General features: G+C 46.2%; 1 protein-coding gene across 1 annotated transcript in view; it reads left to right on the top strand.

Moving 5' to 3' along the window:
• Positions 1–12,044, top strand: part of LOC106746292 (serine/threonine-protein kinase minibrain) — a 54,030-nt gene extending 41,986 nt beyond the window's left edge. Inside the window, exons 3-8 of the mRNA XM_014622734.1 lie at positions 5,190–5,358; positions 5,613–5,780; positions 5,855–6,141; positions 6,241–6,387; positions 6,610–7,042; positions 9,853–12,044. Of these exons, the coding sequence (XP_014478220.1) occupies positions 5,190–5,358; positions 5,613–5,780; positions 5,855–6,141; positions 6,241–6,387; positions 6,610–7,042; positions 9,853–10,334 (1,686 nt within the window). The 3' untranslated portion in view covers positions 10,335–12,044. The remainder of the gene's footprint in view (positions 1–5,189; positions 5,359–5,612; positions 5,781–5,854; positions 6,142–6,240; positions 6,388–6,609; positions 7,043–9,852) is intronic.
• The last annotated feature ends 3,157 nt before the right edge of the window (positions 12,045–15,201 follow it).

The raw sequence follows: 15,201 nt of genomic DNA, 5'->3' as shown, positions 1-15,201 counted from the left end.
GTCGCACGGATGAGAACCGATCGGCGCGATGAAAAATTTCACATATGACTCCGGTCAAGCGTCGTCTCGCGAGCGTCTCCGTCCGCGAGGCACGAGGAGGAAGAAGTGGCATGCAGACGTGCCGGAAGGTCGTGGAACAACCGCCGTAGTTGGCTCTCTCTCTCTCTCTCTCGTTTCGTCTGTCACTTCATTCATGACTCGGCTAGTAGTCCTGATCGTTCCTCTTCCATCTGCCTCTCACTCGCCCATCTTCTCCCTCATCTCTCTTGTTCGCCTCCTCCTCTACGGTTTCCTCTTTCCTCTTACTCCAGGATCGGATCGAGGCTGCACAAGGTCATTTCTGACACCGGTCCCCGTGAACCCTTTGCAGGGCACCGGCTCAATGCTCGAATCGATGTCAGATGTCAAATAATGTCTTCGGCCCTCCGATCGCTCTTTCAATCTGTGTCGTCGTTAAAGTACAAGGGCGCCCGGATACCTCAGGTCGACCCTGTCTCTTTCTTATCTATCTACCTAACCGTCCTTTCCAGTCCTCTCCTCCTTATCTTTTTCTCTCTTGCTCTCTCACTCCCCCCCCCCCCTCCTTATCTTTTTCTTTCTTGCTCCCCCCTCCCTCTCCCTCCGGTCATCTCTCCCTTCTTACCTCTCGTATTTGTCTCTTCTTACGTTCTCCGAGTCCTGTACGGCGGTTCGTTTCGCCGAGGCGGACATTCATAACGGCTTCGCAGTCGTCCGATGACGTGGCATTCCTCGTTACTTAAATAACGCGCCGAGACCCCCTTTCGCGAACAAGTCGCGAAGTCGCACATAAAGCGGAAGTTCGTTAAAGACGGGGGGAGGAGGAGGGAACCATCCCGCTTTGGAAAAAGATTAGAACTCGCGGCTTGTTATGAGAGAGCCGTTATTTCGTTCTTCGCTAACGCGCGTCCCAATCATAAGAGAGTAACACGTCGATATCCGATAGAATACCGCCGTAATAATTATGAATGAATGCACCTTGAAATTTGTGCGTCGCGACTGCTTTCGGCCGTTTCGAATAAATCACGTCGGTAGACGAAAAGCGCAGAGGTTACTCGCGTCGGAGGAATATCGCATTGCAATTAACTTTGCTGGGACACCTTCGCGAAGATAATTCGACGCGATTTTGCGCTTCTTAAAACGTTTAATTGTTCAAGGAACCTTTCGAGAGGGAGGAAGGGAGTACGAAAGTCCGCTTAATGAGATTCGTTCTTAATACAAACACGCGAAACGCGCTACAACCGGCGCCCGGGACGAGTTCTCAGAGCAAGTCGGCGGCTTCGTTCAGGAATCGCGGTCCGGAGAAGCAATAACGACACTACCGGGAACGGTAGTTGTAAGGACAACTCAACCCTCTCCCGTCCTCAACCCTTACGGCCCTATCCTTGGCCTAATCCGCTCGAAGGCTTCGACAAGTCAAGCATCGGTCGAGAATGACGTGCTCGCGCGGACCGCAATCTTACCGCTCTCGCGCACTGACATTTCTTCCCACACAGGAAGGGACTCCTGTAGCTTCGTATTCGGGATAACTCCGGCGTACCGCGTCTGCGTCTGATGGTGTGGATTCTTTGATCAGTTCGGAATCGATGTTACCACAGTGGGGGTTTCAAGGGAACTTCAAGGCCGTCGTTTTCGCACGACTTTCCGATCTTTATCGTTACGCGATGCCGTGGCTGAGATTCGGGTTGAAATTTCGTCAAAGTCTCACGTGGATGAGTCTTTTAATTGAAAAGCACGGTTTTGCCGTCTAATATTTTGTCGTTTAATGTTTTCGTGCAGACTTAAAATTGATTCGCGAGACGTTTCTTCAATCGTCGGCCACCGACGAGCTATCAGTGTTTCAGCATTTTCGTTGAGGAAATATCGGTTCCAAATTAGACGGGGGATTCGCCACTAAGAATCGGTGAGGCGGCAGCAGTGGCGGAACAGCCTGTGTAAGCGTGGTCGTTCTTCTGCCTTTTTTCCGTCTCGCTCGAACATCTTCGCTATTTTTTCTTTCTTTCTCTCTCTCTCTCTCTCTCTCTCTCTTTTGTAAGCTTCATCAGCCTCCTTTCCGGTCACGCTTTTAGCGTCGCTCTAGCTCTCCTTGTCCCCTCCTTTCTCTCTCTTTCTTGCTCGCTACTCATAGTGGTCCTGGGCTGCTTTTGGCGAGGCTAGTGGCGAGAGCACCATATGGGGCCGGTCTCATGCACTCGCGCATAGCAACAGAAACGAGAGAGAGAGAGAGAGATAGAGAAAGGCGCTCATGTGCGAAGAAGGTTGGCGCGAGAGAGTAGAAGAATGTGAGAGCGAAGGTGAAAGAGGAAGAAAGAAACAGTTTATAACTCAAAGAAAAATCCCTTCCGGACTCGTGTTTACGGAAACTTTTCCTTTCGTTTCTGAATCCTTAGCATGATATCAGGTTTATATAGATAACTTTTCAGCAGCCTGTAAGCATTCATCTCTCTCTCTCTCTCTCTCTCTCCTCCTCATTCTTCTCCCTCTTCCTCCTGCTTCGGTGTCGCTATGCCACTACGATAGTCGGCTATAGTGCGCCATAGTCAAGTTGAGTGAAGAGCGTGAAGAAAGAGAGGGAGCGGGCGGACAAGAGTTTCAGCTGGCGGGGGTGGGCACCACCACCCGGTGGCAACCAGCCGTTCTGGCGATGTTGCTCGTGACGGTGAGGGAGAAAGAGAAAGAGAGAGACCGGACAATAAAATCGCGGAGCCTGCGATGAATTCGCGTCGCCCATACCGGTTTCCTCTGCTCGCCCACGCGGCCGAAACGAATCGAACGACGCTTGGACCTCGATCGGAGGTGTTTTCATTCGGGGCCACCGTGTGGACGGATTCGGAGTCTGTGTGCCTATCATCGTAGGCGCAGACGATGCCGAGAGAAAGAAAGAAAGAGAATATAAGGAACATATATCAGTGTCTTCGATTCGCAAATTCGATTCGTCGGAGCGGACGCACGAGCGAGAGCGCCTTGTTCTCTTAATGACTTCTGATTTCTCTTTTCTCCTCTTCTCTCCTCCTCCCCGGCCTTCTCTTTCTCTCGCCTCGCACGTTGGTGTTCGCGGAAGCGGTCGAGAAAGAAATTAATACACAAGAGCCGGACGGTGCACGCGCGCACGGCGGCGCCATAAAGCGAAAAAGCGACGGTCGCTCGCGTGATCTTCGTATTATCGCCAGCAATAAATCCCCACGTCCGGGCTATTTCCCAACGGCGGTACCGAAAAAGTTCCCCGTCCAGAATCGCGTCGTGAGATCGGCCGATAGAAGTTCGCGCGTTACGCGCGTGCGAATTAAATTTCCGACTAACCTATATACGACACTGCGAAATAAGGTCACGCCGGTGTTCTATATCTCTCCTTAGAAGAATCGTGCCTGCGACTAGCCGTGAAGTTTAAACCGCGTTTCACGGCTGCCTTTATAAACATACGAAAGTTTCGTTCGCGCGAGAACCGTCCGTCCGCCCTGGCTCTTCTCTCCGCGTGAGAGACGGAGGGTGCCTTTGTGCGCGCGGATTCCGATATTATCCTCGTCCCGTCCGAGAAGGACCGTCGCAAAATTCAAAAGACGGAGGAACGCGATTTGCTCGGGAACGCAAGTGGATCTCGCAAGCGGGGTTAAACTATTCGCACGCGACTCTCTCTCTCTCTCTCTCTCCCTCTTGCTCTACGCCGGATTTATAGCGCACCGCGGATATCTATTCGCTCGCCTCGTTCCTTCCTTTTTGTAAATCGAGCCAAAGTCAAAAATAAGCGCAGAGCAGCAGCCACACGGCGGGTTCGCTTCCGGGACCGCGACGCGGCCCCTCTGTCCTCACGGCGACGACGGCGGCAGCGGCGGCACCGCGAAAGAGTCGGGAGTTCATTAGCCGGCCGCGCGCGCGGCCGGGTACACTCCTCGTACTCCTTCGACGTACAATCGATGCCGAAATAGAGTAACTAGACGCCGATACAGCGCTGACCATCGCCGTGTCGATGACCCGGTGGAGGCGTGCCAACCGAACAACCACCGCGTCCTACCCGATCCGCGGCTTCTCTCCTCCCGCTACCCTCGCCACCGCCGCCAACGTTGCTGCTGCTGCCCCTTTCCCTTTCCTCACGTTCTGGAAAAATTCCGCACGGCCAACCGAGCGAAAATCCAGCAACGGCCGCTCGACGCAGTAGTCGGCGTCGCCGATTTTCGTACTTCGCACGACGGGCGCGCGAGACGAGAAGTACTCGTTACGAACGGCGGCGTGGTTTTCACGTGGTCGCATATCGATTCCTGGACGAGGCGGTAGATCGGATTCTGCGCCCTTTTCCCTTTTGCTCCCCCTGCCTGCCCTCCCGCCCGTGTCCACCCTTCTACCGCCGCCGTTGCTCCTTCCACCTACCTACCTTCCGCGCCTCGTAGACGGGATATTTACGGCGAATTATACGATGCTTTTTAGGACGGATAATCGCGGCGGCGGCGTTTCGACCAGCGCGCGTTTCTCAGACGAACGCGAACTCTCGCGGTAATGCGACTTCGCCGCGAGAGGTATGAGCGGATCGATCGTTCTCTCTCTCTCTCTCTCGTATTTTCTTTTTCTCTCTCACTCCCCTCATCTCGCGCGAAACGTCATGGACCTCTGCATCGTACCTGCGCAAATATAGTGGGTCGCGTAGTTCGTTATGCAACTCATTACTCGGCGACCTCACGAGGCCAGTCGATTGATACGGATGAGCCGACTGCGAAGGGTCTCAGGGCCAATCGGTTGCATTGACGAAAAATTATCTTCTCTTATTATTCCCTTTAATCACACGATTTCGACGAGGGCTTCTGACTTTATTAATACACATCGCGCAATAACTAATAAATATTACAACGTTCTAATAATAATAAGTGGTGTGAGACACTGTCGTGTAGCACGTCGTCGAAAAGTGACGGGGTGAAAATAACGAATGTAGACAGATGTCGCATCGGGGGGAGGGGTGTAATTCGATAATTATCGCATGAAACTAACGGTCCGTGGTTATACGTGTTGAAAGAAGTAAAAAAAATGTGTAGAACTACCCTCACGCACAACTGTCTCGTTAATTGAGCGATCGCGGCTATCGAACGGCTTTGCATTTAGCGTGTAATCCCGATGAGATCTCGCGATACTCCGGCGATATATCGGCGAGCTCGCTCATAATTATGTTAATTTTTTTTTCCTTCCAGGTTTATTATGCGAAGAAGAAACGGAGAGCTCAGCAGATGCAAGGGGAAGATGGCTCGCATAAAAAAGAGAGGAAACTCTACAACGACGGCTGGGATGACGATAATCACGATTATATCATCAAGAATGGGGAAAAGTTCCTCGATCGATACGAGATCGATTCGTTAATAGGTGAGACACGAGAGCAAATATTGTCGGTGTAATTTACCGGAACTGCAGCACCGCTGTAATTTTCAATCAGTCATCTTCGCTTTCTTAAAAAAACGAAAAATGACACCTTTCGGTAATTTTTTAACGACTCCATGGCTCGGTGGTATCAGGGACTTTTCACTGAGAAGAAGACACTGGAATATCACGTTTTATCCCGGCAATTCGCCCGCTCGTCCTTTATTCAGCGCGCGCTCATTCGTCTTTTCCACTTGCAGGTAAAGGCAGTTTCGGCCAAGTAGTAAAAGCGTTCGACCACGAGGAGCAAACGCAAGTGGCAATAAAAATCATCAAGAACAAGAAGCCTTTTCTAAATCAAGCGCAAATCGAAGTTAGGCTATTGGAAATGATGAACAGAGCGGATACCGACAACAAGTATTATATAGGTACGCAGAACGCGAGAGGCGCGCGACGAGGGCGTGTGACGACTAACGACTCCCGTTTCCTCTGATTGTTGCAGTTAAACTGAAGAGGCATTTTATGTGGCGGAATCACTTATGTCTGGTATTCGAGCTGCTATCGTATAATCTATATGACCTACTTAGAAATACGAATTTCCGAGGAGTGTCATTGAACTTGACGAGAAAGTTTGCACAGCAACTGTGTACTGCCCTCTTGTTCCTGTCTACGCCGGAATTGAACATCATTCACTGTGATCTGAAACCCGAAAACATCCTTTTGTGCAATCCCAAACGAAGTGCGATAAAGATAGTCGACTTCGGTAGTTCGTGTCAACTTGGACAAAGAGTAGGTATCACGGAAGATATCGGCCGGCATGGTCGCTCCTGCTCGCCGCCCTTGCCACCGTTTCACTCGCCGTTTCTTTTTCTCCTTGGCTGCTTGCAGATATACCAGTATATTCAGTCCAGGTTCTACAGATCTCCGGAAGTCCTATTAGGAATACCTTATGACCTCGCGATAGACATGTGGAGTCTGGGATGTATTTTAGTAGAAATGCACACGGGGGAACCTCTGTTTAGTGGGGCCAACGAGGTAAGGTCAACGACGGGTCGTTGTGATCGACGAGTCGTTTTTGAAAAACTCGCGCCCCGCGTAGCTCTCGATAATCATTAATAGCACGAGACGCTACCGTTATGGCCGTGCTCGTTCGCTGCGGCGAATGACTCGTTCGTGTACGCGTGTCTCCTCTCTCTCTCTCTCTCTCTCGTCTTGTGCTCGATGTGTGACATAATCTATCTCTACTTCGTCTTACAGGTCGATCAAATGAACAAAATCGTAGAAGTACTAGGAATGCCGCCGAAACATATACTGGACCAAGCGCACAAGGCGCGGAAGTACTTTGACAAAGTCCCCACGGATGGCTCGTACGTGCTGAAAAAGTCCAAGGACGGTAAAAAATACAAACCTCCCGGCACGAGGCGCTTGCACGAAATTCTAGGTGTCGAGGGCGGCGGTCCGGGCGGTAGGAGGATAGGGGAACCGGGTCACTCGATTTCCGATTATCTCAAGTTTAAGGACCTAATAATACGGATGTTGGATTTCGACCCGAAGACGAGGGTGACGCCGTATTACGCGCTTCAGCACAACTTCTTTAAAAGGACAGCCGATGAGGGGACCAACACGAATATCGCTGCTGCTAATAGTGCGAGCACGAGTCCGGCAGTGGTGTCGATGAGCCAGGATCACGGTAAGACTTTAACTGTTGCCCGCCGCCACCCGATCTCGGCGAGATATTGTTGTAACATATAGGGGAGAGAAGTACGATACGCATTTATATGCTTCACATCTGGGTTCCTCCGAAACTGGCAGGTTTTCAACGGTTTTAACGAGCCGTCTCACTGTTCGTAATTCGCGGCACATTTAACGCGTGTGTGTGTGTGTGTGTGTGTGTGTGTGTGTGTGTGTGTGTGTGTGTGTGTGTGTGTGGATGCGAGTGTGTATTGCGCGCGCGCGTGTGTGTGTGTGTATGTGCTGCGACTATCTCGCGACTGTCTCTTGATTTTCGTTTAATAAACACCGGCTTCCACCGGTGTTGAAAGTTGAAAACGTGTCAGGTTTTGCATTATGTCACGATATAAGTGTACTTTTTAAACGATTAATCGCAGCGAGAGACATGATCTTACGAAAATATGGCTCTATGTCGCTTGATCTCATTCATCATTTATCATTATATATTGATATATCATACTTGATTATTGTCACATCATCACTTGGCGATTTAATCTATATAGTCTCTTGTAAGCTCATCTTTTCAGCTGAACTAGGTACCGCTGTAGAAAGAGAATTCACTACATTCACCGTCACCACTTATACATAGATAGTATTGTATAAATGTAACAACAAAGAGACAGGTGTTAACACTCTGCAGTGTCACGTGTTCTATTCAGACCGCATTAGATTAATCGCGTACTATCATCCGGAGAGTTGATCATGCGAAAATCGACCGTCCTTTGCTCAAGTGAACTTAATGAAATTTTGATGGCTAATGAACCTCTGAGCTGTTTCTGAGAACCTTTGAGTAATCGAATACAAGGTATTATATATATATATATATATAGACGAAAAAGAAAACTTATGAGGCAGAGAATTCTGTTGTGTTGTCAGTTTAGGAAGGTTTTGATTTGTGCAGAAAATAAGAAATTCTCTCATAGTCTCTCTCTCTCTCTCTCTCTCTCTCTCTCTCTCGTGAAACGAAGGATCTTTCGACTCGTCTTGTTTCTTTTCTTTTTTTTCCTTCTCCTTTTTGTTCTCCGTTCTCTCCAAAAACTAGATTATATAAATTGGGTAATTATACTCGGTATAGCATTAGTCGATCATACTTGCACTGCATTGTTGAACGTTAGTTCTGTTGCGATATGTACGCTTGATTCTGCGACCGATCATGATCCCTCTTTTTAACGGTATCTTTTTATTTTCTGCGCAAACTAAACGATACTTGTTGTTGTTGCCCGTAGATATGATGGGGGGACAATACGTGGCTCGATGACTGTCGTATCCGCGGGGCGGCGACGACCTGTCCTAGGCCCCAACCCTAATCTTACTTACTAACATAAGTAAGTTCTGTCTAACAAACAATCCTACACATGCTAAAAGACTAACGATGTCCCTGATAATCATATCCTGGCCTTGGATATATTTGCGCGAAGCCTTGCTTGCTTGAAGACAATTTCCCTAATTGTTTTTTCTTTTTTTCGTTTCTTTTTTTACTTCTTCTTTCCTTGGGACACGGATTTTACATTGCTAGCCCGTGCCACCAAGAACTTGATAAAGACCATGCGATCATTCCGACTTACATGATGTCTACTGCGAGGCCGATTGTTCATTATTGTACACATAAGGCTGTCCTTTCTCGATGAACTCTATCTTAGAACGTAAGGACAATGAAATAGCGTCATGTCACCGCTGGAATATGTTTCTAATTTCTGCCGGGTCTGCTTTTGCCCGCGATCGAGAAAAATAACCGAGCGCCTTGTATGAACGCGAATGTCATGTTCGGCACAATTGTTCGCGCGATCGCAGAACATATNTATATATATATATATATATATATATACTGCATCTGTGTTGAGCGAATTTCTGTTTTTGTAGAAAAGTCACTTCATCGTCTCCTCGTTCTTTTTTTTTATTCTTTTTATGCATGCTTTAGCTGCTTGCGTCGTGCACTTTATAAGTGCCAGTGCTGTAAATGGGACATAAAAATCTTAACGTTTCTGTGAAATTGAGTCTTGTCCATCAGTATGTACATATATATATTTACTATCGTGTATATCTCTCTTCTTAAGTTTATCCCAACGTATTGCCCCAGCTGCACAAATTTTGACGTAGACATTAATTGCTGCATATATCATTGAGAAAAGAGCCCGTCGGCCACGAGATGACATAACGATAAAGGACTAAAAGAATCGCAGTCCCACATCTTCTAAAATATATCATTTGTAATGTGCATATATTACAGCGTGATCGCTCAAGTAACTCTGATTGAAACACACTCATTACACGGATAAACTCTCACAGCGGATAAAATACGTAGAATTGTCGCAGGAGCGTCGCGCGAGACACATTTCGCGAATCACTCCGCGGCGTACATAAAATATATATATATATTCATTTCTACCGGCAGCAGTAAACTCTCTCACGCACGGGCCGAGAAGAAAAAAACTAACAATCTCGATATATCAAACATACATCTATGTACGAGGCGCGTCCGCTGTTGAAAGAGTGAGATCTATCACACAACCCTCTTATTCTCGTCGTCCTTTTACCAGGAATATGCGAACGCGTGAAACGGAGGTGGTAGCGGTGGAGAGACTATTGCCTGCAAATGCAAATGCCCCTGTAGACGTTTGAGATTTGATTTGTTTCTTTCATTCCCTTAATGAGATCCGATTTGTAATTCGAGTTAGCGGTATTTTTTTTCTCGTGGATGGATTATGGCATTAATGTTGAGATCCGCCGCCGGGCCTAAGTTGACTCTATCCTCTCTTTTCCGTGTCCCAGGACTGGTAACCATGTCGGGACAGGGCAGCGGCGGCAGCAGCAGCGGCGGCAGTAGCCTGCAGATGCAAGCGTCGAGTCTACCTGGTGGCTACCAACCGATGGACTGCGAGTCCTCGCCCCGTCACTCGGGCGGTCGACGTGCCATAACAACGGGCTACCCGTCGACGTCGTCAGCCACCGGGGGGGTGCCCGCATCGTCCGCCCCGATGTCCATGCAGTCCATGGACAGCTCCCTGATACAGAGCTCTCTCGGATCGTACAATAGCCTAATTCTTCCCGGTATACCCCATTTGCCTGCGATGATGACCTCGCCGATGATTCAGCAGCAGAACTTCTACAACTACGGCTACTCGACGACCGACACGCACGGGATGGTTAGACAGCCATCGACAGTGTCGACTGGTAATCAGCGAGATCCTGAGAGAGAGGATAGCCCGATGGTTGGTGTGTGCGTCCAACAGAGTCCGGTCGCTATCCACTGAGAACGGAGGGAGCGAGGAGGAGAGGAAGAGAGAGAGGGAGGAGCAACCGACGGTGGTGACAATACTACAGCTCGCGTCGCGATCGCAGGACCGTGAAGAACAATCTCAGCCGACCGATTGATTGCGGATGGAGCAATCGTGGAGCATGCTTCGAACGTTTATCGTGGCGTCGGCGAGACGAAAATGCGAGAGAGAGGGGAGGAGTCAGGCGAGGAAAGATCATCTCGAAGTCGTTCCCCGACGCTGCTTTCTCAGCACAGAGTCAAAACGAGACGCGGTTATCGCGCGACATCGACGCGCGTCAACTTGTTGGCAGTGAATTCAACCAATCTTTCGGATACGTTGGTTTGGCCGAACAATTCTGGAAATGTACAAGGAAATTACCCGGAAAATCCCGAAATTCACCGCAAGCTGGCAGGAGAAGTCCCGGATTTCTCTCTCTCTCTGTGTGACGGCAGAAGCGAAGGAGTGCTCTAAGAAGAACAGAAGCTCGGCAGCGTTAAACGACACTACGTGTGCGAACGAGACAGGTCCAACGTGTGGAGGAGAAAGGAATCGCGAGAAAGAAGAAGAACGGGGTAGTAAGAGAGGAGCGAAAAAGTGCGAGGGAAATTTTCCGTTTTCCGTTACGTTGCTGTATTTTTGTATTTTTTATCGAGCTGACTGGCCCTACACACATTGGGCGTGAATATATACGTGTATGCACGAGGAAGATTAACGAAAAGCTTCGAGCATGGACAGACAGTAATGGTCTAGTGAGGATGAACCCAGCTGGCCTCTCGGGTCCTGCCCGATTCCACAGACTTATACTCTGCAGAACTGCGGTTTTTTTAAGCGTAAAACAGCAGCTGAGCAGAAAACTTTCGGCAACCAAACTGTGTGGCCTAGAGAGCTAAAAAGTGATAATTACTTATTATTACCGCATAAACAAATGATGGGAAAAGTAAGAATTACCATTGTAAGCATGTACTCCAATAGAGTTTTATACACGATGTCACGAATGTAAACGGTTTAGCAAGTACTTGCGAGCAAACCAGTCTCTCTCGCGTCGACTGCTAGTTATTTGTACAATACACTTAGGTGAACGATAAGAGTGCAGCTTTAGGGTTTAGCTTGTAAGTGTGAGAGGAGGTAAGAGAAAAAAAAAAGAAGAAGATAAGAACACACACACGGACATTGTAAACTCGACTCTTTTGTTTACTTTAAAGGAAAACAAAGGATGTTGCAAACGTCAGTTTGTTATTGAACAAGGACTTTAAACAAACGAGGTTTGCGCGGCTTAACAACAACACATATTTATACATAAAGAAAAAAAAGCAGTAATAAGAAAGTTAAAAAAAAGCAGCATACACGTAAGATCGATCAAGAATGGTATAATCATACGAGAAACCTAGATACTTTATAATAAACAATACACGCGTACTCGCATACAACACACGTTTCCAACGCCAATCGTCATTGATTTTTGCCGTTTGTGCTCCGATGGTCGCTGCGCTTATGCCATTCTCGCACTAACTCGTAATATATATATAGAGCTTCCCTTTCGTTTGTTATCAGCAGAAGACTTACGCAAACACAGTTTTTATTCGGCCAAACATTTTTTAATCTCGGTTAAAGTACGATTCCTTTTGATTATTTATGTCGACCGTACATCTATATACATACATATATTGTGACTAGATGACGAATAAAAGTAGAAACTTTAATTTTTTTTTCTTTTGCTTATTACCGACAGCCGCGAACTTTTTGTCATTAAGCTACCAATTGTAAGTGTAGTATAGTACCTGAAGGCAGACCATTAAAACGCAACCATAATAAAATCCTACAGAATCCAGATGTTAAAAAGGAAAAAAAAATAAAAGTTATGACTTTTAATAGAAACTAAATAATAATATACGCTGTAAAGAAAGAGAGAAATCTTAAAGATCTTAAAGAATTATGCATGTTGCTTTTCTGTAATCACGATATAGCAAAGTGCGGAAATACCAAGTCCGTTTAACGAGGTATATTTTATATTTGCGGCTTTTATAATTCCATACGAAAAAAAAATAAAATAAAAGGAAGGAAAGAACACTCCGCGGGGACCTAAGATTTAGATAATAATTTATCTTTATGATGTTTATTGTATTCTATGTGGAACAAGCGTGACATTTTGTTGACGGATCGTATCGCGATTTACTATAGTTATTTTAGGACGTTCTAGATTAATTTTATCGCCTTTTAAGGTCTCCGATGACTTTACGGTAAACGAAGCTGCATGTATAATTCCAAATGTAATCGTCATCTTTAACATTTTAATTGCGATCTTCTTTTTTTGTTTTTCTTTGTACGAAAATTTTAATGCGTAATAACGATGGTAAAGCAACATATTTCGTCTGCATGACTGCGACTGTTGTCAAAAGAGCTTGGCCAAAAAAGATATTAGACGACCAAAAGGATTCTTAACGATGTATTTTCTGGAAAAGTAACGAAAGAAAGAGAGAGAGAGAGAGAGAGAGAGAGAGAGAGAGAGAGAGAGAGAGCGAAAGGGAGAGAGCGAAAGAGGTAGAGAGAAAGAGGGAGAAAGAAAGAGAGAAAGCGAGAGCGAGAGTCTCACTGTGAAATTTAGATTTCAATTCTTGTTGTATTAGTTGTAAATATATGGGAAAATATAACATACTTTCGAGTAGCTGAGAAAAGTCTAACATGTTTCACAAGCCATTCGATCTGCTAAGAATCATTTTCTTCGTGCGGCCTTTCGAATGATTTGTATATTTTTATACACCTGAGCAACACAGAGAGATGCATTTGCAGATACGTTTTAACAAGAGGAGAGATACACACGAGACATTCTATATTGCAACTCAGAGATGTTGAGGTTTGTTATACTCGAATTTATTACTAAGTTACCGGACGAAAACAAATTTTCTAACAGTATCTAATAAAACGTAAGTCCCTGCGGGGCAAATAGGAAATACGAAGTCCACGATACCACTTGTACCATAAATGTTTTTTATATCGCATTACGAGATTTATGGCAATCGGTGCTTAAGGTACGTTAAATTTGAAGAGTCGTAATGAGTCTGTGTTGTGATTAGATAGCTCGAAAGCAATGCTTAAAAAAATAGATAGATTCACTTTGACATAAATAAAATATTAAAGAAGAGAACAACCAGCTCTCCGGAAGTCTCATCCAAAACGTAACGAGATATTACGTCGCACCTTACCTCAATGACTTTTTGATAATTTCGGCAGTTGAAGTTTGTACAGGATATGATTTGTTAGAAGTAGAGAGAGAAAGAGAGAGAGAGAGAGAGAGAGAGTGAGAGAGAGAGAGTGAGAATGAGAGAATGAGAAAGCGAGTGGGAGAGAACGAGAAAGAGTGAAAGGGAGATTAAACGGCGAGGACGCGCTGGATTTTCTGTGACAAATCTTGGCGTCTCCGCGTATATCTTGTTGAACGGCAAAAATCAGTACGCTCTATAAATATAGACAATGTGTGATACACACGAACCCTCTTCCGAATTCAAGATGTTAACGCGCTGTGCTCACTAGTCCTAAACTTGGTGTTCACGTGACATTTTCACACGCAAAACCGTCGTTCGAACTAATATACAGAACTATTTTTTATCATAAACGAAAACTCAAATCGTCATCTTCGCCCGACATTCGCTTCACACTCGCGGATAACGATTGCGCGCGACAGGATATCACTTGTAAAATAGCCCTCTCCATCGAATGGTTCGTACTGTAAAGGCGTATGAAATGTATGAAATACGGGGATAGCACTCGGATACTCTTCGGTCTTTCTCTCTGGGGAAGCCGGGGGGAGAGGAAAAAAGAAAGAAGAGAAAAAGAAACGGAGGAAAAAAGATACGCACCGATCCGACCGAATGACGGACTCCTGGGCACAGCGCGCGCTGCGTTTGGTAATGCATCGAAGTATCGTTCTTCTTATCGATGATTGTTGATTTTGACCGAATGATTATAATTGTCGTTTGATAATAGAGAGAGCGCAGAGGAGTGTGATTGATAATCGGTTATATGACGTGACTCTTAGCCGAATCTAATTCTCGCGCACCGGCCAACGAGGCAGCTGGTGGCGGTGACGAAAGGAAGGAGAAATTTAGAGACAATTTTTTCGGGACGCGAAACAAGGACGATAGCGTTGTTGTGAACCGGCATACCGTAACCGCAAGATGCGCGCCAATCACGAACACGCGATGCGTGCCGGACACATCATAGCTATGCGGATTTTCGTTTGCGCGAGGACGCGGCGAGAGATGCGTGTCAAATGTAAACGTTCAGTAGAACCTCCCATGGAAGGAAGAAAGCGAAGAAAAAAACCACACACACAGAACCCGATGATGCGCAGGACGAACTTCTAGACTACTTTCTGTTTCCTTTCTTTTTTTTTCTTCTAGGATTCTTTTTGCTTTTCTCGACATACGCGCGTTCATTTTTGTTCGAAAGTTTCACTACCTTTATCATCATTATCAACATCATCATCATCTTCATCATCATCATCATCACCACCACCACTACCACCACCACCACTACCACCACCACCACCACCACCACCACCACTATCACCACCTTCGTATGACGAATGAATTTGTCCACTCAACAGCTGTCGTAAAATGCAAAGTATTTAAGCCAATTAGCAGACAACAGAGATGTATACATTTAATAGCATAAGAACTAGCCGTGATTCATGTTCCAAATGATTTATCGTTGCATTTTCGAGTACACATGGTTTTCTTTTTCTCCTTTTTCGTTCGAGAGAAAGAGAAAGAGGGAGAGAGAGAAACGCAAATTTTACTTTAATTGTCTTTAGCTTTCCGACAATTTCAACAAATCGTTTTCACGCACTCCGTGATTTTCAATC

The sequence above is a fragment of the Dinoponera quadriceps genome, unplaced genomic scaffold (assembly GCF_001313825.1).
Source record: "Dinoponera quadriceps isolate SergipeBrazil2010 unplaced genomic scaffold, ASM131382v1 scaffold566, whole genome shotgun sequence".
Lineage (NCBI taxonomy): Eukaryota > Metazoa > Arthropoda > Insecta > Hymenoptera > Formicidae > Dinoponera > Dinoponera quadriceps.
Note: the sequence above shows the minus strand (reverse complement) of the source record. Positions and strands in the feature narration are given on the sequence as shown.